General features: G+C 34.6%; 1 protein-coding gene across 1 annotated transcript; it reads left to right on the top strand.

Moving 5' to 3' along the window:
- Positions 1–6,207: 6,207 nt before the first annotated feature.
- LOC123537649 (PHD finger protein 23B-like) lies at positions 6,208–17,477 on the top strand. The gene is made up of 5 exons (XM_045321478.2): positions 6,208–6,342; positions 6,713–6,753; positions 9,805–9,909; positions 10,359–10,491; positions 11,381–17,477. The coding sequence occupies exons 1-5, from the start codon at positions 6,321–6,323 to the stop codon at positions 11,602–11,604; spliced, it is 525 nt and encodes a 174-aa protein (XP_045177413.1). The 5' UTR covers positions 6,208–6,320; the 3' UTR covers positions 11,605–17,477.
- The last annotated feature ends 1,233 nt before the right edge of the window (positions 17,478–18,710 follow it).

Below are 18,710 nucleotides of genomic sequence, written 5' to 3'. Positions count from 1 at the left end.
AATCCACTTGTCTTGATATTTGTATTGTATGGATGTTATATATATATATGTATGTTATATGTAATGTATATCTTGATAAATGAATATGTTTAAACCAAAGCAAAATCATTGGAAAAATGAAAATCGGCGCAGAAACGCGTTAACTTGGACTATGTGCATCAATATTTTTGTGGTGTTCGTGCATGTGTAAACCCTATCTTCAACATACACATATTTAACATAGAGCCCGCGAAACCCTACCTTTAAAGCCGAAGGGGCTTTATGTTAATATGTTTTGTTAAAAGTAGGGTTTAAACCTGCATGATCACAAGAAACAATTAGTTTAAATCTGTAATGTTTCGTTCAGAAAGAAGAAAGTTATTGATTTTCTTCGAAATTTCGGCATTGACCCAGCATGCAATAAGCTAGGGGTTCATCGATCGTTGAGTGAACGTCTCGGCTAAACGAATCAAATTGCTTGGATTAAAAGAAAATTGAATTATAATGTTATGCTGGAAATAAAATGTCATGGAACTCTATGTCGTGTGCGTCTTTGTAACGTCAGAAGACGAGTATAACGTCATTGTAGGGATAATACACGTTTTTTTGTGTATTAACGTCTGCAGAAGCCCGCGGGATTGTTTGTGACCGAGACCGAAGGTCGAGGTCACAAACATATCCCAAGGGCTTCTGCAGGCGTTAATACACAAAACAAACGTGTATTGTCGCTATTCTTGCATAAAAAAAAACATTACACGACGACTAAATGCATTGTTTTCATATGTGATGACTTGACGATTCCGGTACATTTTTTATTTACCATTCTTGTTGTTCTTGGAAACGGTAAACATGTTTTAAATATCCATAAGCGGGGCACACATAACAACAACACTACTAAAAGCGTGATTTGGAGGTTTTTAAGCATCTTATTTTTATTTTTAGTTTTTACAAACGTTACATTACACATAATTTTGCATATAACTTAAAAATTTGATAAACAGGAACACAATTATTTTAAGAATAACAACTTTACATTCGAATTATTTTGAGTACGAACAAACAGAGTACGGATGAGTACGAAGCTAGTGACTAGCTTTCGAGGTTTATTATATGAATTCTGCGAACAATCAGGTGAAAACAAACCGACTGATACTAACAAAAGTCATTAATATAATACCTAAAAACGGGCAATAGCACAAGTTACACGCGATACTTATTTATTCACAGTTATTTACAATAACTGAACAGACGCTTTGTAAAGGGAGTAAACTCTAAGAGAAGCTAGTGCGTACATTGATGGGGGCAGTACGTTTGGGGTTGGAAACTGATACAGCTAAACATACTATGGATTACATTGTGTCTATAATGCTACAAGAACAGGTTATTACGGAAGAAACAAGATGCAGATGCCAAATATCAGTCTGCGCAGAAATACATACATATGTCCCTGGCAAAGCATTTCAAAAATAAAAATCGGGTATTAACAGCACGTGAATTGCCTTGTTTGCACACGATTTTTCTCCCGTTAATACATGGGCGGATCCAGTGAAAAAAGTAGTTTTTATGCAAGAATGTTCGTTTATGTGCGCCTGTTTCCAGTGATGAGATTAAAATTTGTTGCAAACTGCGTATCTGAACAAAACTAATCATAAAATTAAAAAAGAAAAGTGCTTCTCTTGAATAAGGAAAGTATCACACCTCGAAGTGAGACAACTTACGCGCTCGTGAAAATTATAACAAATTGTCCCGCATGTTGGTGAGATTTATTCCATATTCTCTCAAAATAAACAAATATCCTCTTTACATCGCATATTCTTATTGTGTAAGGGTGCATGTGAGTTTGCAAATTGTAAAAATATGCTGTTTCTGTATTATGCAACATTTTAATTTAGAATACCTTACTGTTTAATCATACCAGCGGCTGTATTCTTGACAGAGTTGCGTACCCTACTTATTTCAGAAGAATGCAATTTCATTGTGTCAGGATTAGTTCCATAACATTGATATGGTCGTGCATTAGTTAAAGTGTGTAATTTACCTTATATGGAATATACACTTCTAGTAAATTCCATATGGACATTACTGACTGTCGGTGGACTGCGATAGCCACTAAGTAGCTGCCCTTCTTACAATTTAATTAAATCTTATTGCTTTTGAAAACATGTAGCACGATTGATCTAAGTTAGATTTCTAGCAATCTGACTAAAGTACTTGATCTTCTAAACGAAGATCTGGGAACGACCCATTCACATTCGTCTTCTGTATATTTTGGATTTCCATTATTGCTATTTTATGTTATCCAATCAGACGACTTGTTCGATTGTCAAAGAGTAAGAAAAATATGCAGTTATTCCAGGACTCGAACCCGGGACCCCTCGCTTACAAAGCAAGTGCACGGTGTATGATCAATCCTATATTGTTGGTACAAAACTTGCGGTGCTTTCACTTTCTGGTATAAGCAACGGACTTTTACGTACAAAAAATGTAAACATGCTACGGAGCAGGAGACGAGTACGTGGAAAAATACGACTTTAGAGACGTAAGTTGATTTTACTGATGTTATCACGGAGCTTAAGTAACTTCTAAGCTTGCACCTGCATAAAAACGAAATGAAAAACTTCAGCAGTTTTCGCTAAATAATCGTTACAGTTTGAGTACTGCTGTACAAATGACGCAAAAGTAAATCGTTCATTGCAATTCTTTTACAGATTCGTGATGTTTAAGCACAATGTTTTGCAAATATATTAAAATTTTATCCGTAGAAACAGTAAAAGAAAAGAAACCATTTTTTAAAATCAATTTATACTCTTAAAAACACGATTTCATCAAAATATGAAGCACCTGTATTTTTCGTATAACACTGAACTGAGGCACCTCCGTTATTTTTCAAAATTTTAATGTAATATTTCGCAATTTTTTATATGTTTTGTTTTTCAGTGACAAGACTGGTAAGCGGCGTTCATCGCTACATTGGCTCCATACGCCAAAACGTAGAAGATCATTGACAGACCGTGTAGATGTGGTAACTCAGAAAAACGCAGCTACGCTCTCTCTTGTACCGCTGCTCATCACACTATTTACAGAGTTAGATCTACTGTATGAAACAAAAATATAGTCCGTGCATTTAGAATGCTAGTAAATGATTTCTTTAATAGATACTTTGTGTTGAAGTAACTAATTGTGCTGAGGGTACCAGTATTCTTAAAAATTGAAAAAAATGTCGTTTCAGAGTTACGTAAAAAAATCTTGACATTAGTTGCAGAGGTGAATGTGAGTGTAAGGAAGGACAACTGCGTGGCGATTGCGCGATATACGCTGTGGAAGGCGAAGGGCAACAATTTAATTTAAATGTCACGTAACAGGATTACGCAAACTATTTCTGTAAATTAGATGTTTCAGACGAGGCAGTCATGGCTTTGCCGTAATATGTACCACATACACTTGTGTTCAAGCGAGAGATTCGGCCGGGAAATGTATCTTGTATTTCTTGTATTATATTAAGCATTCATACACTATATGAACCTAGTATACATAACAAACAGACTGTGTCACCAAAGGACGAGTTTGAAAAACCTTTTTTGCTATTTGATAAGTTTACATTATGTAATGGCAGTGGCTAGGATCACGGTACCGATTCTATGATTACCGAAGTTCCGTATCTAAAGATAACCCCATGAGGACAGGCTAGAATTACGGAAGTATTTTTGAGACATGAAATGTATACGTAGATATATACATTTATGTTGTTGTTAGCTTACTTATTTTACTTAAAATAGCGAATTACAGGTCTGCCGTTGATTTCTACATTATCTGTTCGCCATTTTTTGATTAAACCAATTGCATGGAGGAAATATCGTTCTCATTCTCGAATGATTTAAGCTCAAAACATGGTAAATAAAACGCCATTTTTTTCGTCGTTGCCTTTTTCATTAAGGATTTTTTTATTAACTTTAAGCATGTTTTAACGTAAATTTCATGCTCATAAACACTTCTGTACCCTTAGCCTATCCTCATACATTTGTATATATAGGTTTACACTACCTGATGTAAAGCAAAGCTTGTATGTAGATCGAGGAGAACATTTTTAGCCCAAAAAAGGATTATTAAGATAATCAATGTGATCATGAAAATTTGTATAATATATGCTAATACAACTGAAAATACAACATTGAAGTATTTATTCTCGAATGCGAATCAAGAATGATAAAATGAGAGATTGTGTGTGTTCGGGTTTAACGTCTTTTTCAACAATTTTTCTGTTATATAAACGACGGTGTCTACTTGTAGCAGTGAGCACAATGCTCAACTTTATAGAACTTCCTCACTGGAATATCACGCCGTAGACACGTGGCATGATACCCCACCCAGTCACATTATACTGACACCGGGCTGACCAGTCCTTGTACTATCCCCTTAATGTTGAGCGCCAAGCGAGGAAGCTGCTAGTACTATTTTTTATGTCTTTGGTATGACGCCGCCGGGAATCGAACCCACGACCTCTCGTACTCGAAGCGGACGCTCTTACCACTAGGCTACCGAGGCGGTTAAAACTGAGAGAGAGAGAGATCGCTACATCTACATTTACTCAGATACACCCAATGAATACACGTACAAAGTTTGCGTCTTCTTTGGCCTAGCGTCCGCTTTCAGAGCGGGAGATCGAAGTTCGAATCCCGTCAGGCCACCTGACCTACAAGGATAGGATTCGGTAGGTAATGCGCACAGAGAAAATGTGTGTCATAGTCCAAATTTGACTTGACCATTCATTAAGTCGACACTATAATAATAAAAGTCTTATACAAAAATTAAAAACTGGCACGCGCATGTTTTGACAATTAGGCCTTTATGCCGAAGGATTAAGGAAGGATTTTTCCAGTCAGAAACAGTCGCCCCTCACAAATACCTCCCTAAATTATTGTTTCCTAAGTTCTGGGACGAAATATTTGTGACATAATATAGGTGCCTTTATACAAAAAATATAGCTGACTTACTAAAAACTAAATATTGCAAGATTTTTGCATTTACGAAAAGTTATTTCCGCTATTTTTATGTATAAACAGTATTCTAATATTAAATACCATATAATTAAACATATGAACAATATCAAAATACCAAGATTCGTATTTTAAATGCATTTTCAACACACATGCTACCTTCCTCTACTATGACATGAAACTGAAAACACATTTTATTTCATACATTGGATACAAAATTTGGCAAAATACTGTGTCGATTACATTTTTAAATCTTCGATTTGTTCCGTAAAACTATCCACGATATGAAATAAAGACGAATCTAAGAAGAAAGGGATGATAAATAAGGTCACTACACTTCCGACTTATCTTGTTTATCCATGGCTAATAGGAAAAGTTAGGTGTTTGTACGCACCAGTGAGTTGAAGACGCGACTTTTATACCAACAATATAGGATTGACCATACACCGTGTCAATGCTACAGGTAGATTTGCAAGATGTTGTAAGCTAGCCTCTGGTTGGCTAGTGAAAGGGCCGTCAGAACGAGGCAATGAATAGGTCGTTTTCAGATCCTATGCGTAGCGTAATAGGAGATGTACTTTAGTCAGATTGGATTTCTAGTAACTTACATTTACAAAAACAGAATAGAATAAATACGGAAACAGAAACATAAAACATAAAAAGCAAACAGGTCGGACCAAACGTTTTTACCAAAAATGACGCGCCCGCTCCAACAGTAGGCCTATAATGTTAAGAAACAACATATTCAGCTCATTGGCACATTTTAGAATCTAGAGCGCTCTACATTTAAAATCTGAGAAAAGATCCTTTGGAAGCATAGAACGTAAGCAAGCAACATTATAGCAGACCCGATTTAATTATGTCTGTTCATGAGATGTAATGAATTGTGCAACATCCCTCACACACCTAGCACCGGCTTAAGCGGAACCCTATTAGATCTATATAGTTAAAATGAATGTAGCCGATCCAGACATGATTCCAAAGGATGAAGACTTTTATCTCTAGCTCTATCAAATAACAATATTATTGAGCTCCTGAAGACCAGGGAGTGGTCATTTTCTAATGTTGTCTTAATCTATTAATGAATGTCAAGCATAGTTTGGAAAGAAATACATGTAGATCTATATTGAACAAATCCTATTCGAATCCACTATTTTTCGCGCCACCACCAAGTGCGTGATCACGTGACTGAAACGGAACCGGAAGAAGAAATATGCAAACTTGCGAGGTCGTGACCCTGGCACGGAAAGAGGAAAGAAAGCGTCGTACTGCATATGAAATTTGATTGAATTTGTTTGAATAAAAACTAATTTTAACGTTTTTCATGGAATAAATTTTGGGGCAATCATGACGGAAAATGTCTTCAAAGGTTTGTTTTTATTTTTTGAAGACTAATTTTTCGTTTCTTTCAGTAATTTTAGCGTATGCAGCGATATTATTGGAGCGGTGGTCCGCGTTATGGAATTTGATTTACACAAAAGATGGTGCAACCGACTAAAATCATTGAAATAACAAAAAATTAAGGGTACTTATTTCATGAAGAATGATTGCAAGCACATATTCTACCAAAAGTTTCTGTTGACAGCTTTTATGTGCTCTGTTTTGAATTGGATTCCTTTCGAAAAGCAAACGATCGTCTCCTTTGTACATTTGCCTCGACTCTGGCTGAAATTTTCAGTGATCTTTTGAAAATTAACCATACATATTAAGTTATAATATAAGAAAAATTCTCTTTGCAGCTCCAAGAAACAAAAGACTTCCTAATAAACGCGATTATGAGGTATGTACAGCTCTTTTTTCTCTTAAAAATTTGTCATCATTTTACTTTCAAAATGGCGGACAGAACGTCTGTCAGCCATTTTGGTTGTTAATATTTTCTAGTATCTCACGATCTGTTTAAAACCTTTCCCTCTGGATTTCCGCTATTTGTTTTCATTCATATATTGATTTTTATGAAACTTGATCAATGAGTAACTTGACTGAAATTATGCACACATGAAAAATTTCATTCTAAGATTGCATTGATCAGAGCATTTATTCATATTATTGTATGTTTTATGTATAAAAAGCCATGTGGAGTTTCCAGAATGGGCGACTTACATGCCCTTCATTTTTTGTGGGTTTGAGCTGGGCATGAGGTCAAACGTATCAAGTCAACTTGTCCCTGAAATTTGTTAATTTCGTCCCATCTCTTGAAATATGTGGTCAACTTGTCTCTGTTTTGGACATTTCGTCCCCCCTGCATATATCATTTCATTTCATCAGCGCTGTTTTTACTTTGAAATCCTTTTTTACTCACTTTATTTTAGGAAAAATGATATTGGAAATTCTTCTATTTACTAGCTAAGGCTCCAAGCCTCAATATTGTTTTCGATTATTTTGCCTCCCCAAATGTAGTCGTATCTACTACAAGAAGTCATGAAACAGAATATATCCAAGCGGCAGGATGTAAGGAGTCCACCGATTGGTCACTCCTACATGCTTTAGTCCAGCAGGCGCTAACGTTTTATGCGTCTATTATTCAGGGCTCTCGTTTGGCAAATTTTGGGGCAGAATATCGGCCCCATTCCCCCCATAAAATAGTATGTTTTTTTCCCTCCCATTAAAGAAAATTCCCCCCTCAAAATTTTTTTTTAAAAATTGGCAAGCCGACGGGGATCGATCAGTATGCACCGTGTACCGTAAATGGCACTTTATACTTTCTGCGGTGCAATCGAGACAGATTTTAGCGCATACATAGTTTCAATTTCGTGTTCTGTAAAAATGTCGCGCTGGTGAAATCACCAATCGACAAGTAAATATGTCACATAATTCAAAATCCTAACAAGGGCAAGTGCCGCGAAGTGTGCTAAAATAGATCTGTTATTTCGTCAGCAAATTTTAAATACAAATGACAGTCACACATCCGTACGAGATTCTCGCTCTTCGAAAATTTCGGAAAGTCAAAAAAGGCCTTTAGATTCCGTTGATGACAGTCCAGTGACAACCGTACAAGATTCGTCCTCGCCGAAAATTATTAAAAGTCAAAAGAGTCCATTAGAATCTGTTGATTCACCCAGTAGTTATAATCATGTTTTCCACCAGTGGTAAGGGGAGAAGTTATACATTCATGAGTTAGTAAAAATGAAAAGAATGTCTGTATTTGTTACCATTTCTTCTAGCGTTTGGTATTTCTGAAATTCCCCCCACAAAGATTTTTTTTTCAAAATCATGCGAAATACCCCCCTTGCATAGACCCTGGCCCCAGTCCCCAAAAGCAAACGAGAGCCCTGATTATTAATTCAAGGGTGTTTCGATCATGAACAATTATATGTTAACAAAATGTTAACTAATTACATATATTAAGATTTTGTTGATCGTTTATTAATTTCTGACTTCACATATTTTAGTTATTTTAGTCACTGTTGTAAAGAATTTATAGACATTTCAGTGATTTTTCCTTATATAAGTGGAACCAACTATCGGACCCGTTCACAATTGCAAACAGTCTTTAACAATTTTCAAATTGGCCATTGGCAGTCGAAGTTAGTAATCGACTCTTGCGTGAAAAAGCATCTCATTGATCAAGATTTGTTACAAGTAAACTTTTCCTATTGTTACGCAGAACATATTTTACAGAACACATATTTTACATCATAATATAAGTATAATAATAATTTTCTAGTGAAGTTTGACAAAAATAAGTATAAAAAAAAGGGATGAAATTACCAGTTTGAAATCGTCAAGGGGACAAAATGACCAAAATGGGGACGAGTTGACTGTAAATCAGATCATATACTTCCTTGCAAAAAGCAGTGTGGCTGGCTTTAAGGTCATTGTTTCTATCCAGGTGCCAACCTTAGGGACCTATGTTTGAAAAACTTCTTGAGTGATCGTCACCACCATCATAATTGTCTGAGGGACTCCCGGGAGATCTGATATTTAAGATAAGATTTATTTAAAGTTGGCAATATACGAACAAGTACAACATTATTATGCTCATGTTAGCTTTTGAACAGAATAAGAGCTTTTGAACCATGGTATTCCATGTGTCAGTGTCAATGTACGTATCCACAAGCTTGTAATTGCAAAAATCTGTGAATCCCTATTCCATGTGCATGTTAATCATGTTGTTTCAAACTTTGAGCAGTTTATGACAAGGTTGCATAAAGTTGGAAACGGGAGCCTTCAAAATAGCATTTGGGTTGTTTAGCAGTTACCAGGGTTTTTTCCTTCTATAAATCTACCTTCAGTAAAAGGTGGCAACTAAGATAAGGAGAGTGTGTTAGGGGAAAACTAATGCAGATTGTGGTACGTGGTCTTGCCAAGGAAAATGCTAAATACTGCATCCCCAAATTGATAAAAGCATTTTACAAGCACTGTAATAGGCAGGTGTGACTTACATCAAATAAATGTTCCTATATGTACAAAAGTTTAATTCGTGGTTTTTGCTCCATGAATGCTTATGAAATATGCCTACCCTTATGATTTCCATAGACAAAATTACTTGAAGCTAATAGGTACTTTAGCATGAAGATGAAGATGAATACCAGTGATGTGGGTTCATGCCAGTTATGATTTCCTCATAGTTGGGTACACCTTGATTAAAAATAGAAATAACAGAATAGAGTAATTCAATACGTTTTTGAAGAATTTAGGTGAGAAATAAGGAAAACATTGTCATAACTTCCATTGTTTTTGCATGACATGTGTTTTTTAATAGCAAATTTAAATTCCTTCCTGCTGTCTTTGAAAGGCATATCCTTTACTATCTGTAGTAAGGGTAGTGCAATATTTTGATTATATATATATATATATGTAGATATTTATTTTTTGACAAATTATTTTTCAGCCTGGAGGTATTTCCCCACCTAAGAAAGGAAGAACTAAAGATGATTTCTACACTTTCTGCTCATGGGTCCTGACATATACTCAGTATGAACAATGGAAGCAAGATGTAAGAATCTGATCTGTTTGTCAGAGTTAGTCATTCAGAACTTATTCCAGAGAAGAAAAAAATCACCATTGTTGATATGACTAACAAAACTTTGTTTTCTGAATTCAGTTTTTAGAATCTGCTTAGTTTCACACACTTTGGAATAATTAGGAAAGATGTTTAAAAATACATGCACTGTAAGGTTTATCAGTAATTCCTACAAAATACTGAATTGCAACTGTGAACATAATGATAATTGCTTGTAAGTTGGTTAAAATAGTAGTATTACTAGTAAGTGAAAGTTTTAGTCAGTGTTTTTGTTTTTTCTCATTTTTTGTGTAGGTTTTCTTAGCAGTTAAAAACACTGTTAAAACTTGAATGTAACTAAGCAAGACAAGAATAAAAGAATGAGAGTGTTAAGAGATATATTTGGCATTGTAAAGATGAGTAAAATTTCATTTCTGTTTCAGGAATTGAGAGCAAGAGATAATACAAGTCCTATGGACAGTGCATCAAGTACAGCAGAAAGCTACACATCAGAGTCAACTTTGTCATCAAGCAGTAAAGATGATAGCACACATAACATAGATCTGCAAGATTCAGGTATACTACCGGTATTCACAAATTGTGATTTTTTTTCTTTTTATTCTGGAAGGATTGCAGAATTGCTGCACATGTTTGGAGTTTTGTCGTGTACAATATTTTGAAAGTATCATTTTTCACTAGTAAAAGGTTATAATCTCAGAGCTATGTCTTAATTTTGATATATTCTGGAAACAAAATGCTTTATAAGGTATTAAAACAAATACATGTGTACTTATTACTGTGATATTTTTATGCCCCAAGAAAAGAGGCATAGATTAATTAATCTCACTGTTTAGTTTGTTCTGTCCATCAGTCTGAAACCGCCAAGTCTCAACTGTCGCTATTAAACAATCCAAGGAATTCCAATAAAACTTAACTGATTTCATGCATAATGAGAATGGATGTTACATACAAGTGGAAAAACTGTACCATTAATCTTTAGCCTTCTGGCGGCAAGTGATTCTGCCTTTCCAAACAGTGCACTGTTTTCTGTTCAGCCAATAAATTTTCAGGGAACAAACTTTTCAGTAATAAGTGGTACTATCCCAATTGAATGATGGACCGGTCCATTTTAGAAATTTAGGAGCCATGGTAAAGGTTAATGTAGCATGCAAAGTCTTTAGGACATTAGCCCACAGGCAAGAAAACTGACCTTCATCACTTACTTGCAATTTCTGTTGTTTGTTTAAGCCAGAAATTGAAGATCTTTCATCAGTGTACAAGAAAATCCACACAGTTGTAAAGAAAATTTCCAGAGAATATCTAGTAAAAGAAAAGTTACTCAAAAAACACCTATTTACCAAGCACAAGATGTTAATAATATTTGATCTTTTTATATATGTCTAGTAACATACAGCATATTTGTATCCAAACTCCTTTAAACATGTTTAAATTGTATATATTTCAGATGACGAAAGTTGGGAACTAATTACATGTTTCTGTTTGAAGCCGTATGCAGGAAGACCTATGATAGAATGCTCGCAATGTAACACATGGATCCATTTATCTTGTGCAAAAATTCGCAAATCCAACATACCTGACACTTTTGTGTGTAACTGTTGTAAAGAAAAAAGATTCAAATCACGGAAATCAAATCGAGTGAGAATCGAAAATAAGCGAATCACAATATAGCCCAGGCCTCCATTCATTACATCATTATTGTTATTATTTTGTATGTTAGTTCCTTGTTGATTGTGATGTTTTAATGGTGCAAATACTTGATATAGATAGTCAAGAGCAGCATGTGCGACATGGTAGTCCCCGAAGCAGCATTGGTCTTTTTCTATATACGTCATTCAGTTCACTCCTATTTATATAGAGACAAATAGTGCTTTAAATGATATTTTTGTTTTGGCTTGGATAAAGTCAGTTCAGTTTTCCATTTACAATTCAGATGTGAAGCAATTTTGCCTTCTAAGATGCTCAGTATTAGTTTCTGGTTTATATTTTATTTAAACATAAAAGTTGAACAGGGTCCCAAGGTTTTACAAGTATGGAGACCAGTTTCAAAACTCTAGCTTCTGATTGGCTGGTCCTGAGCTCAGTCTTGAAATGGACCAATCGCAAGATGTTAAGACTTGTATCCAAATTCAGTGTTCATTGGACCTAGTGTGGACTGTATATATATATATATATATATATATGCCATCATCTGGAGTCCAAAATTTAGACTTTGATAAAAAAAAAGACTTCTGTTTGTTTTAATGATACTCCATTGAAAAGGCTACAAAATATAATCAACTTGTGACAAATAAAGGATTATTTATAACAACAATAATTCTTTCGCAAGTATTTATTTTTGCAAATATGGACAGTAAGGGAATAACAATAACAGGATAATGTGAGTGCAATCTACTGTTTCTGTAATTTTATGATTGTTCAAAGGTATTTAACTGTTGATGAACTTGAGTCAGGTACATCAAGTTCTAGAAGATATAGTTTATGTTTGCTGTAGTTTGTTTTGCAAGTACCTCTCCAGCATGTAGGTGTATGCTCATGCAATTTCAAATGTCTGACATTTTAGTCTTTGCGGGACTTGACATACATGTTTCAATAAAATGATTAGTTTGTGTTGCTAAGAGGCTAACTTCAACATACTGAGACTGACACAGTATTGACAGTTAAATGACACATGGCATTGTCTTTAACATAAATGTTATATTTAGCTAAATGAGAACAATGTTTATTTTTGTATTTTTCTGAATTATATTTATTTAAATAATTAAGCACATTTATTTTCCTATTTTCTGAATGAAATCTTGAGAAATTTTTCTGTACACTTTATGCATGATACTTTATCTTCTTAATTTTGGTCCAGAGTTTGATTTTTTAGTATATGATATTTTTTCTTATACATTTGAAATTACAATATATACTAATAGTATTGAGTTTCACTGATGTGTTTTTGGTGAGTTATTGTACATTTTATATCAGACCGTGTAAAAATGGAGTTATTTTTAGCTCATCTGATTTTTTTAAAAAAAAATGATGAGTTATTGTCATCACTTGAGCGGTTGTCGGCGTCGGCGTCTGCGTCGGCGTTGCCTGGTTAAGTTTTATGTTTAGGTCAGCTTTTCTCCTAAACTATCAAAGCTATTGCTTTGAAACTTGGAATACTTGTTCACCATCATAAGCTGACCCTGTATAGCAAGAAACATAACTCCATCTTGCTTTTTGCAAGATTTATGGCCCCTTATGTACTTAGAAAATATCAGATTTCTTGGTTAAGTTTTATGTTTAGGTCAACTTTTCTCCTAAACTATCAAAGCTATTGCTTTGAAACTTGGAATACTTGTTCACCATCATAAGCAGACCCTGTACATCAAGAAACATAACTCCATCTTGCTTTTTGCAAGATTTATTGCCCCTTTTGGACTTAGAAAATCAGTTTTCTTGGTTAAGTTTTATGTTTAATTCAGCTTTTATCCTAAACTATCAAAGCTATTGCTTTAAAACTTGCAACACTTGTTCACCATCATAAGTTGACCCTGTATAGCAAGAAACATAACTCTGTCCTGCTTTTTGCAAGATTTATGGCCCCTTTTGGACTTAGAAAATCAGTTTTCTTGGTTAAGTTTTATGTTTAGGTCAGCTTTTATCCTAAACTATCAAAGCTATTGCTTTAAAACTTGCAACACTTGTTCACCATCATAAGTTGACCCTGTATAGCAAGAAACATAACTCTGTCCTGCTTTTTGCAAGATTTATGGCCCCTTTTGGACTTAGAAAATAACAGATTTCTTGGTTAAGTTTTATGTTTAGGTCAAGTTTTTCTCTTAAACTATCAAAGCTATTGCTTTGAAACTTGCAACACTTGTTCACCATCATAAGCTGACCCTGTACAGCAAGCAACATAACTCCATCCTGCTTTTTGCAATAATTATTGCCCCTTTTGGACTTAGAAAATCATTTTCTTGGTTGAGTATTATGTTTAAGTCAACTTTTCTCATAAACTATCAAAGCTATTGCTTTAAAACTTGCAACAGTTTTTCACCATCATAAGTGGACACTGTACATCAAGAAACATAACTCTATCCTGCTTTTTGCAAGAATGATGGCCCTTTTTAGACTGAGAAAATCATGGGTAGGACAATATTTCTATTACACAAAAAAATCAGATGAGCGTCAGCACCCGCAAGGCGGTGCTCTTGTTCATCTTGGCTTTCAAAATTTTTCAGCCCTGTCCTGAACAAGTGTTTTATTTTAAAAAATTTGTATTTTGGAAATAACAAACTTCAAGCAGATTTCAAATTATACTTTATACCTCAAATGCTGTGCTATAATTTGCACATTTAGAGATACTTTTTTGCATTTAATAGTTTATTTCCTTGTGATACATATAAACTGTTGCTTCTTTCTTTATTACAAAGCACAAACAAGGCTGCACGACTTGTTAATAGGTTTAGGTATTTTACCTGATCTTTTGTTTTGTGATATTTGGTCAGCTGTTTACATGTTGCAAGAAAATGAAATTTGCGCTTCCTTTTTCAGTGTAAATTTATTTATATATAGCCAGTTAATTTTAAAATGTTACAGATTTACAGGTACAGATTTACAGATAAAGACCTGTTAAAGGAATCATAGTATATTGCAATGCCATGAAATAGAAGACAGTTGCCTTCACATTCTGCAGTTCACCTTCATCTAATTCAGCAAAGTTTCAGGCTATAAAAGACCTTTTTTGTGATGACAAATATTTGGCTCAATTTGGCCTACTGTTCAAATATTTGGCACTAAAATTGCATTTTAGAAAATAGTTGTGAAGGATCTGCAAATGTCGAAGAGATTCTGATCACAAAATACCTTGCACTATAATTACTTTTCTAACTGATTTGTGGATGAACTTAAACCGGAATGATGCTGTATGTTTCAAGTTCGTTTTTAGTATTATATTTTCATATACATGTATTCAATGTGCTAAAGGCATTATAGATGTGCTGGAAGAGTCCCGTATTTACTGATACTTTTCCTTTACTGACTTGGCCTTTGTTTAAGAAATAACATTTAGTTCTTTCAGAGCCTATAGATGCAGAATGATAGTCTTGTTTGATTTTTGGTAACAGTCCAGTTTTATTTACATCAGTAGTTTACTATTATTGCATTAGTATGACAAGGGTGTTGTCTTAGGAAAGCTTTTATCACCACTTGTTTGCAGGGATCTTCTCCATGTTCTTATGGAAAAAAATACAGTGTTATGCCTATTTATTTATTTGAGAAATTTAGATATTTATTTATTGTTGGAATTCAGATGGTCTTTAGAGACATTAGGTTAACACTATAATAAATTGATACAATCATGATTTTTGCATGTAGATACTTATGTACTGTATACAGTGAAAAACATTGCAAATTAGTGTTTGAAATGAATTATAAATCTTGTGTAATTTACTCCTTCCATTCTTCATTGATGTATTATCATATCAGTTAAATTTTAATTGATTTAGCTAAGCTGAATTGTATATGAGCCGTGCCATGGGAAAACCAACATAGTGGGTTTGCGACCAGCATGGATCCAGACCAGCCTGCGCATCCGCGCAGTCTGGTCAGGGTCCATGCTGTTCGCTTTTAAAGCTTATTGCAATTAGAGAAACTGTTAGCGAACAGCATGGATCCTGACCAGACTGCGCAGATGCGCAGGCTGGTCTGGATCTATGCTGGTCGCAAAGCCACTATGTTGGTTTTCCCATGGCGCGGCTCATATGTATTACTTGAGTATTTCTGCTAGATTGATGGACTAATTGCATGCTCTGAGGGAATACCTATTTCAAAGAAGGGACTTATTTATTTTGAATTGTGTAAATAGTTCTGTACATTTGTAAATAAATACTGTCTTAGAAAGAGTACATTTTATATAATGAGAGGCCCCTCAACTTCTCCACAGAATCATTGTAATTTTGCTGCAATAGTTGTAAATGTTTAATTGCATTCCTCATGAAACAAACTGGTTAATCCTAACCTAATTTAATACAAACTTCTACTATAGGTGCTGGGTAACCTTTAGCCTTCTAAATTTATAAAATGGACTGATCCATCAAAACTAATCAGTACTATTCAAGTCAATAAAATTAGAGTAACAAGTATTTCACTGCTAAATTTTTTTACTGCCTACTGTTAATGCAACTCAAAGCTTTCTACAAATTTACGATTGCAGGACTGTTTTACATATTTTTCTAAATTTTAAAGCGTAGTGTGCCCCTTTAAGATCACCACAAGGTTATATTTATGCTGTAAGGGGATTTTAGCTGCTGGTCATGTTTTGAATTTGAGTGAGTGTGTACACAGTCAGTTCCTGATCTCATATATGTACTAGAGTATAAACACTGGAGTCCAGGTAAATAAAGCTGAGCTTGGAAACCAGTCTATGACAGCATCTGATTGGTTGATTCTAAGTTTGTGTTGAAATTGACCAATGGCAGGGCTGCATTTTAGACTGGTCTCCAAATTTGGTTTTGAAACCATGGAACCTGCATTAATACTTGGCATGAATATGTCCAAGATTTATTCATACAACAAATGTGTCATATGTCCAGTCATCACACATTTTACAGTTTCAGCTGTCAAAATTGAATGTGTAGATTTATTTCTTGAAACACTTTTCAGCTGTGCCTTGCCAGTGTGAAAAGGGTTTATTTCTACACATAAAAATTCATTAGGTCTTATACTTCATCTAAAGGTTAAAACTTCATGTGCTTTTCGTTAATTAACAGTTTACGTCCCACTCCCTTAAGAGAACTCGGACATACACTGACAGTCACTTGTGTTTACAAAAATCTGTTCATTTACCTTGAAAATCATGTGTTTAGTGCAATAAGTAAAAGGCTAAGAAATTATGGATCATGCACATACCTTGTTGTATTGAGCATAGAAGGTAGAGCTGACCTGTAATTATCCAAAATTAATGAAAGAAACTTGATCAGACTGCGAAATTCTTAATATGTAATAATTTTTCACAGCATTTTCTTACAGAAAGCTTTTTGTACGTGGCCCATATAGTTTGGTAAAGCAGTTCAAATGACCTTTCTAAAATATCAAATGCATGAGTAGGTGGGAAGTATGCTATGTAGCAGTTGTTAGGAAGTTTTTATTAATTGTTATTTTGTATGCTATTGCAAATTAAACCTTGTTCTGTGTAAAACCATTGAAAATCGTCTGTGAATAAAAACATTTTCATTTCATAATTCAGCAAGTTTCATTCTGTATCATGATACCATTTAAGGTAGTGGTCCCATATTGACTCTAAGCAATGTCCGCTTGTTTATATGTATTCTTGTTTTGTCAATTCGGCATTTTTCAGGCGTAAAGTTGGTCAACACGCACATAACTTTCCGTAAAAAAACCCACAGAAAATGCCGAAGAGGTATACAGAGAACGGATAATTTGCCTATTCTCATTACGGATCCACTGCCTTAATGTTGTTAATTATTTAATGTTTTACACAACAGTACATTGTTTCTGTACAAAAATGTTCTTTAAGTGTTTAAAATACATTAAAATATTTTATTAGATTAATAGTGTTTGTTTTTAGATTATCCAGGGTCTCCAATTTTGTTAATCCCAGCAGATTTTAGTCTTTTTCATAACAAATTGATCCCTGTCCCGTGTAAGTGAATAGTCATTCATTTGAACACCAAGCTTTGACATTTAAATATTGAAGAATTTGCACAAAGAACTTCCATGAAACTGTGAAAACCATTATGGGGAGTACTTCTTGTGCACTAATGAAACATACACATGATCACCATCAAATGTAGATGTGTAGGACGTTTTTAGCTTGTCTATACACTAGGTATTGATGCTAGACGAAACAGTCCCATTTGGTTAACCTCGTACGGACAGACAGGACAATCACTATATGCCTCCCGCATCAGTAGATGCCGGAGGCATAAAAATCTATGGACAAGGCACAAAATGCAGGGTTGAACGTTCAGCTTTTAATATATTAAATTTTGACCTTGACCTTTGGCCAACACAATTGAAACACCGGTTCTAAACATCTTGATGATATGAATGTTCTGTTAAAAGTCATAAATATGCATCAAGGTGTTTTGAAAATGACTGGACACAAAACTGAATGGATACAAACCACACCAAAAATGTATCCCTAAATTTTTTTTTGAACACCAGGCTCAATAGACAATACATTTCTCTTCCATCTTTCTACTCAACTGACAAATAAGGTAAAAACTGGAAATAGACTTTCCAAAGTGGCCTTTATATACAGCTAAACTATAACAGGCAAGTTGGATGGGGACAAATCACCACAGGTCTCTAGGAGCACTGCTGAATGGAGCAAAATTCACCCAAAGCATTGTGCATATAAAGTCTGAGGACCTGATGTCAAAGCATTATTAAGGAGGTAGGATACCTTTATATTTGTATGTGCGCATGTCCAACCGGAAGCTAACGTGACGATTTACGACGACGTTTACGACAAACTAAATGTGTTTGTATATTCATTCTTCTAAAAACAAATCATAGGCCTGTCTTCGATCTGACGCTTTATGGTTTAATAATGCAGAAATAATGAATAAATTGCCGCAGAAACGCTTCAAAACAATGTTGCCTTAAAATGACGTCATTGACGTCATGACGTTACGTGTCAGTTACCGCACAAAATTAATAGCCTTTATCTTGAAAGTACGTAATTCTGTGCATTTTCTTTATTCAAACTATTTTCAAATAACCATTATTTGCTGAAATATTTTTTATGAGTCTTTTGCTCTGAATAATGATCAATA

Source organism: Mercenaria mercenaria, chromosome 17, assembly GCF_021730395.1.
Source record: "Mercenaria mercenaria strain notata chromosome 17, MADL_Memer_1, whole genome shotgun sequence".
In the NCBI taxonomy this organism is placed as follows: domain Eukaryota; kingdom Metazoa; phylum Mollusca; class Bivalvia; order Venerida; family Veneridae; genus Mercenaria; species Mercenaria mercenaria.
The sequence above is the reverse complement of the archived record's forward strand: the minus strand, read 5'-3'. Positions and strand labels throughout refer to the sequence as shown.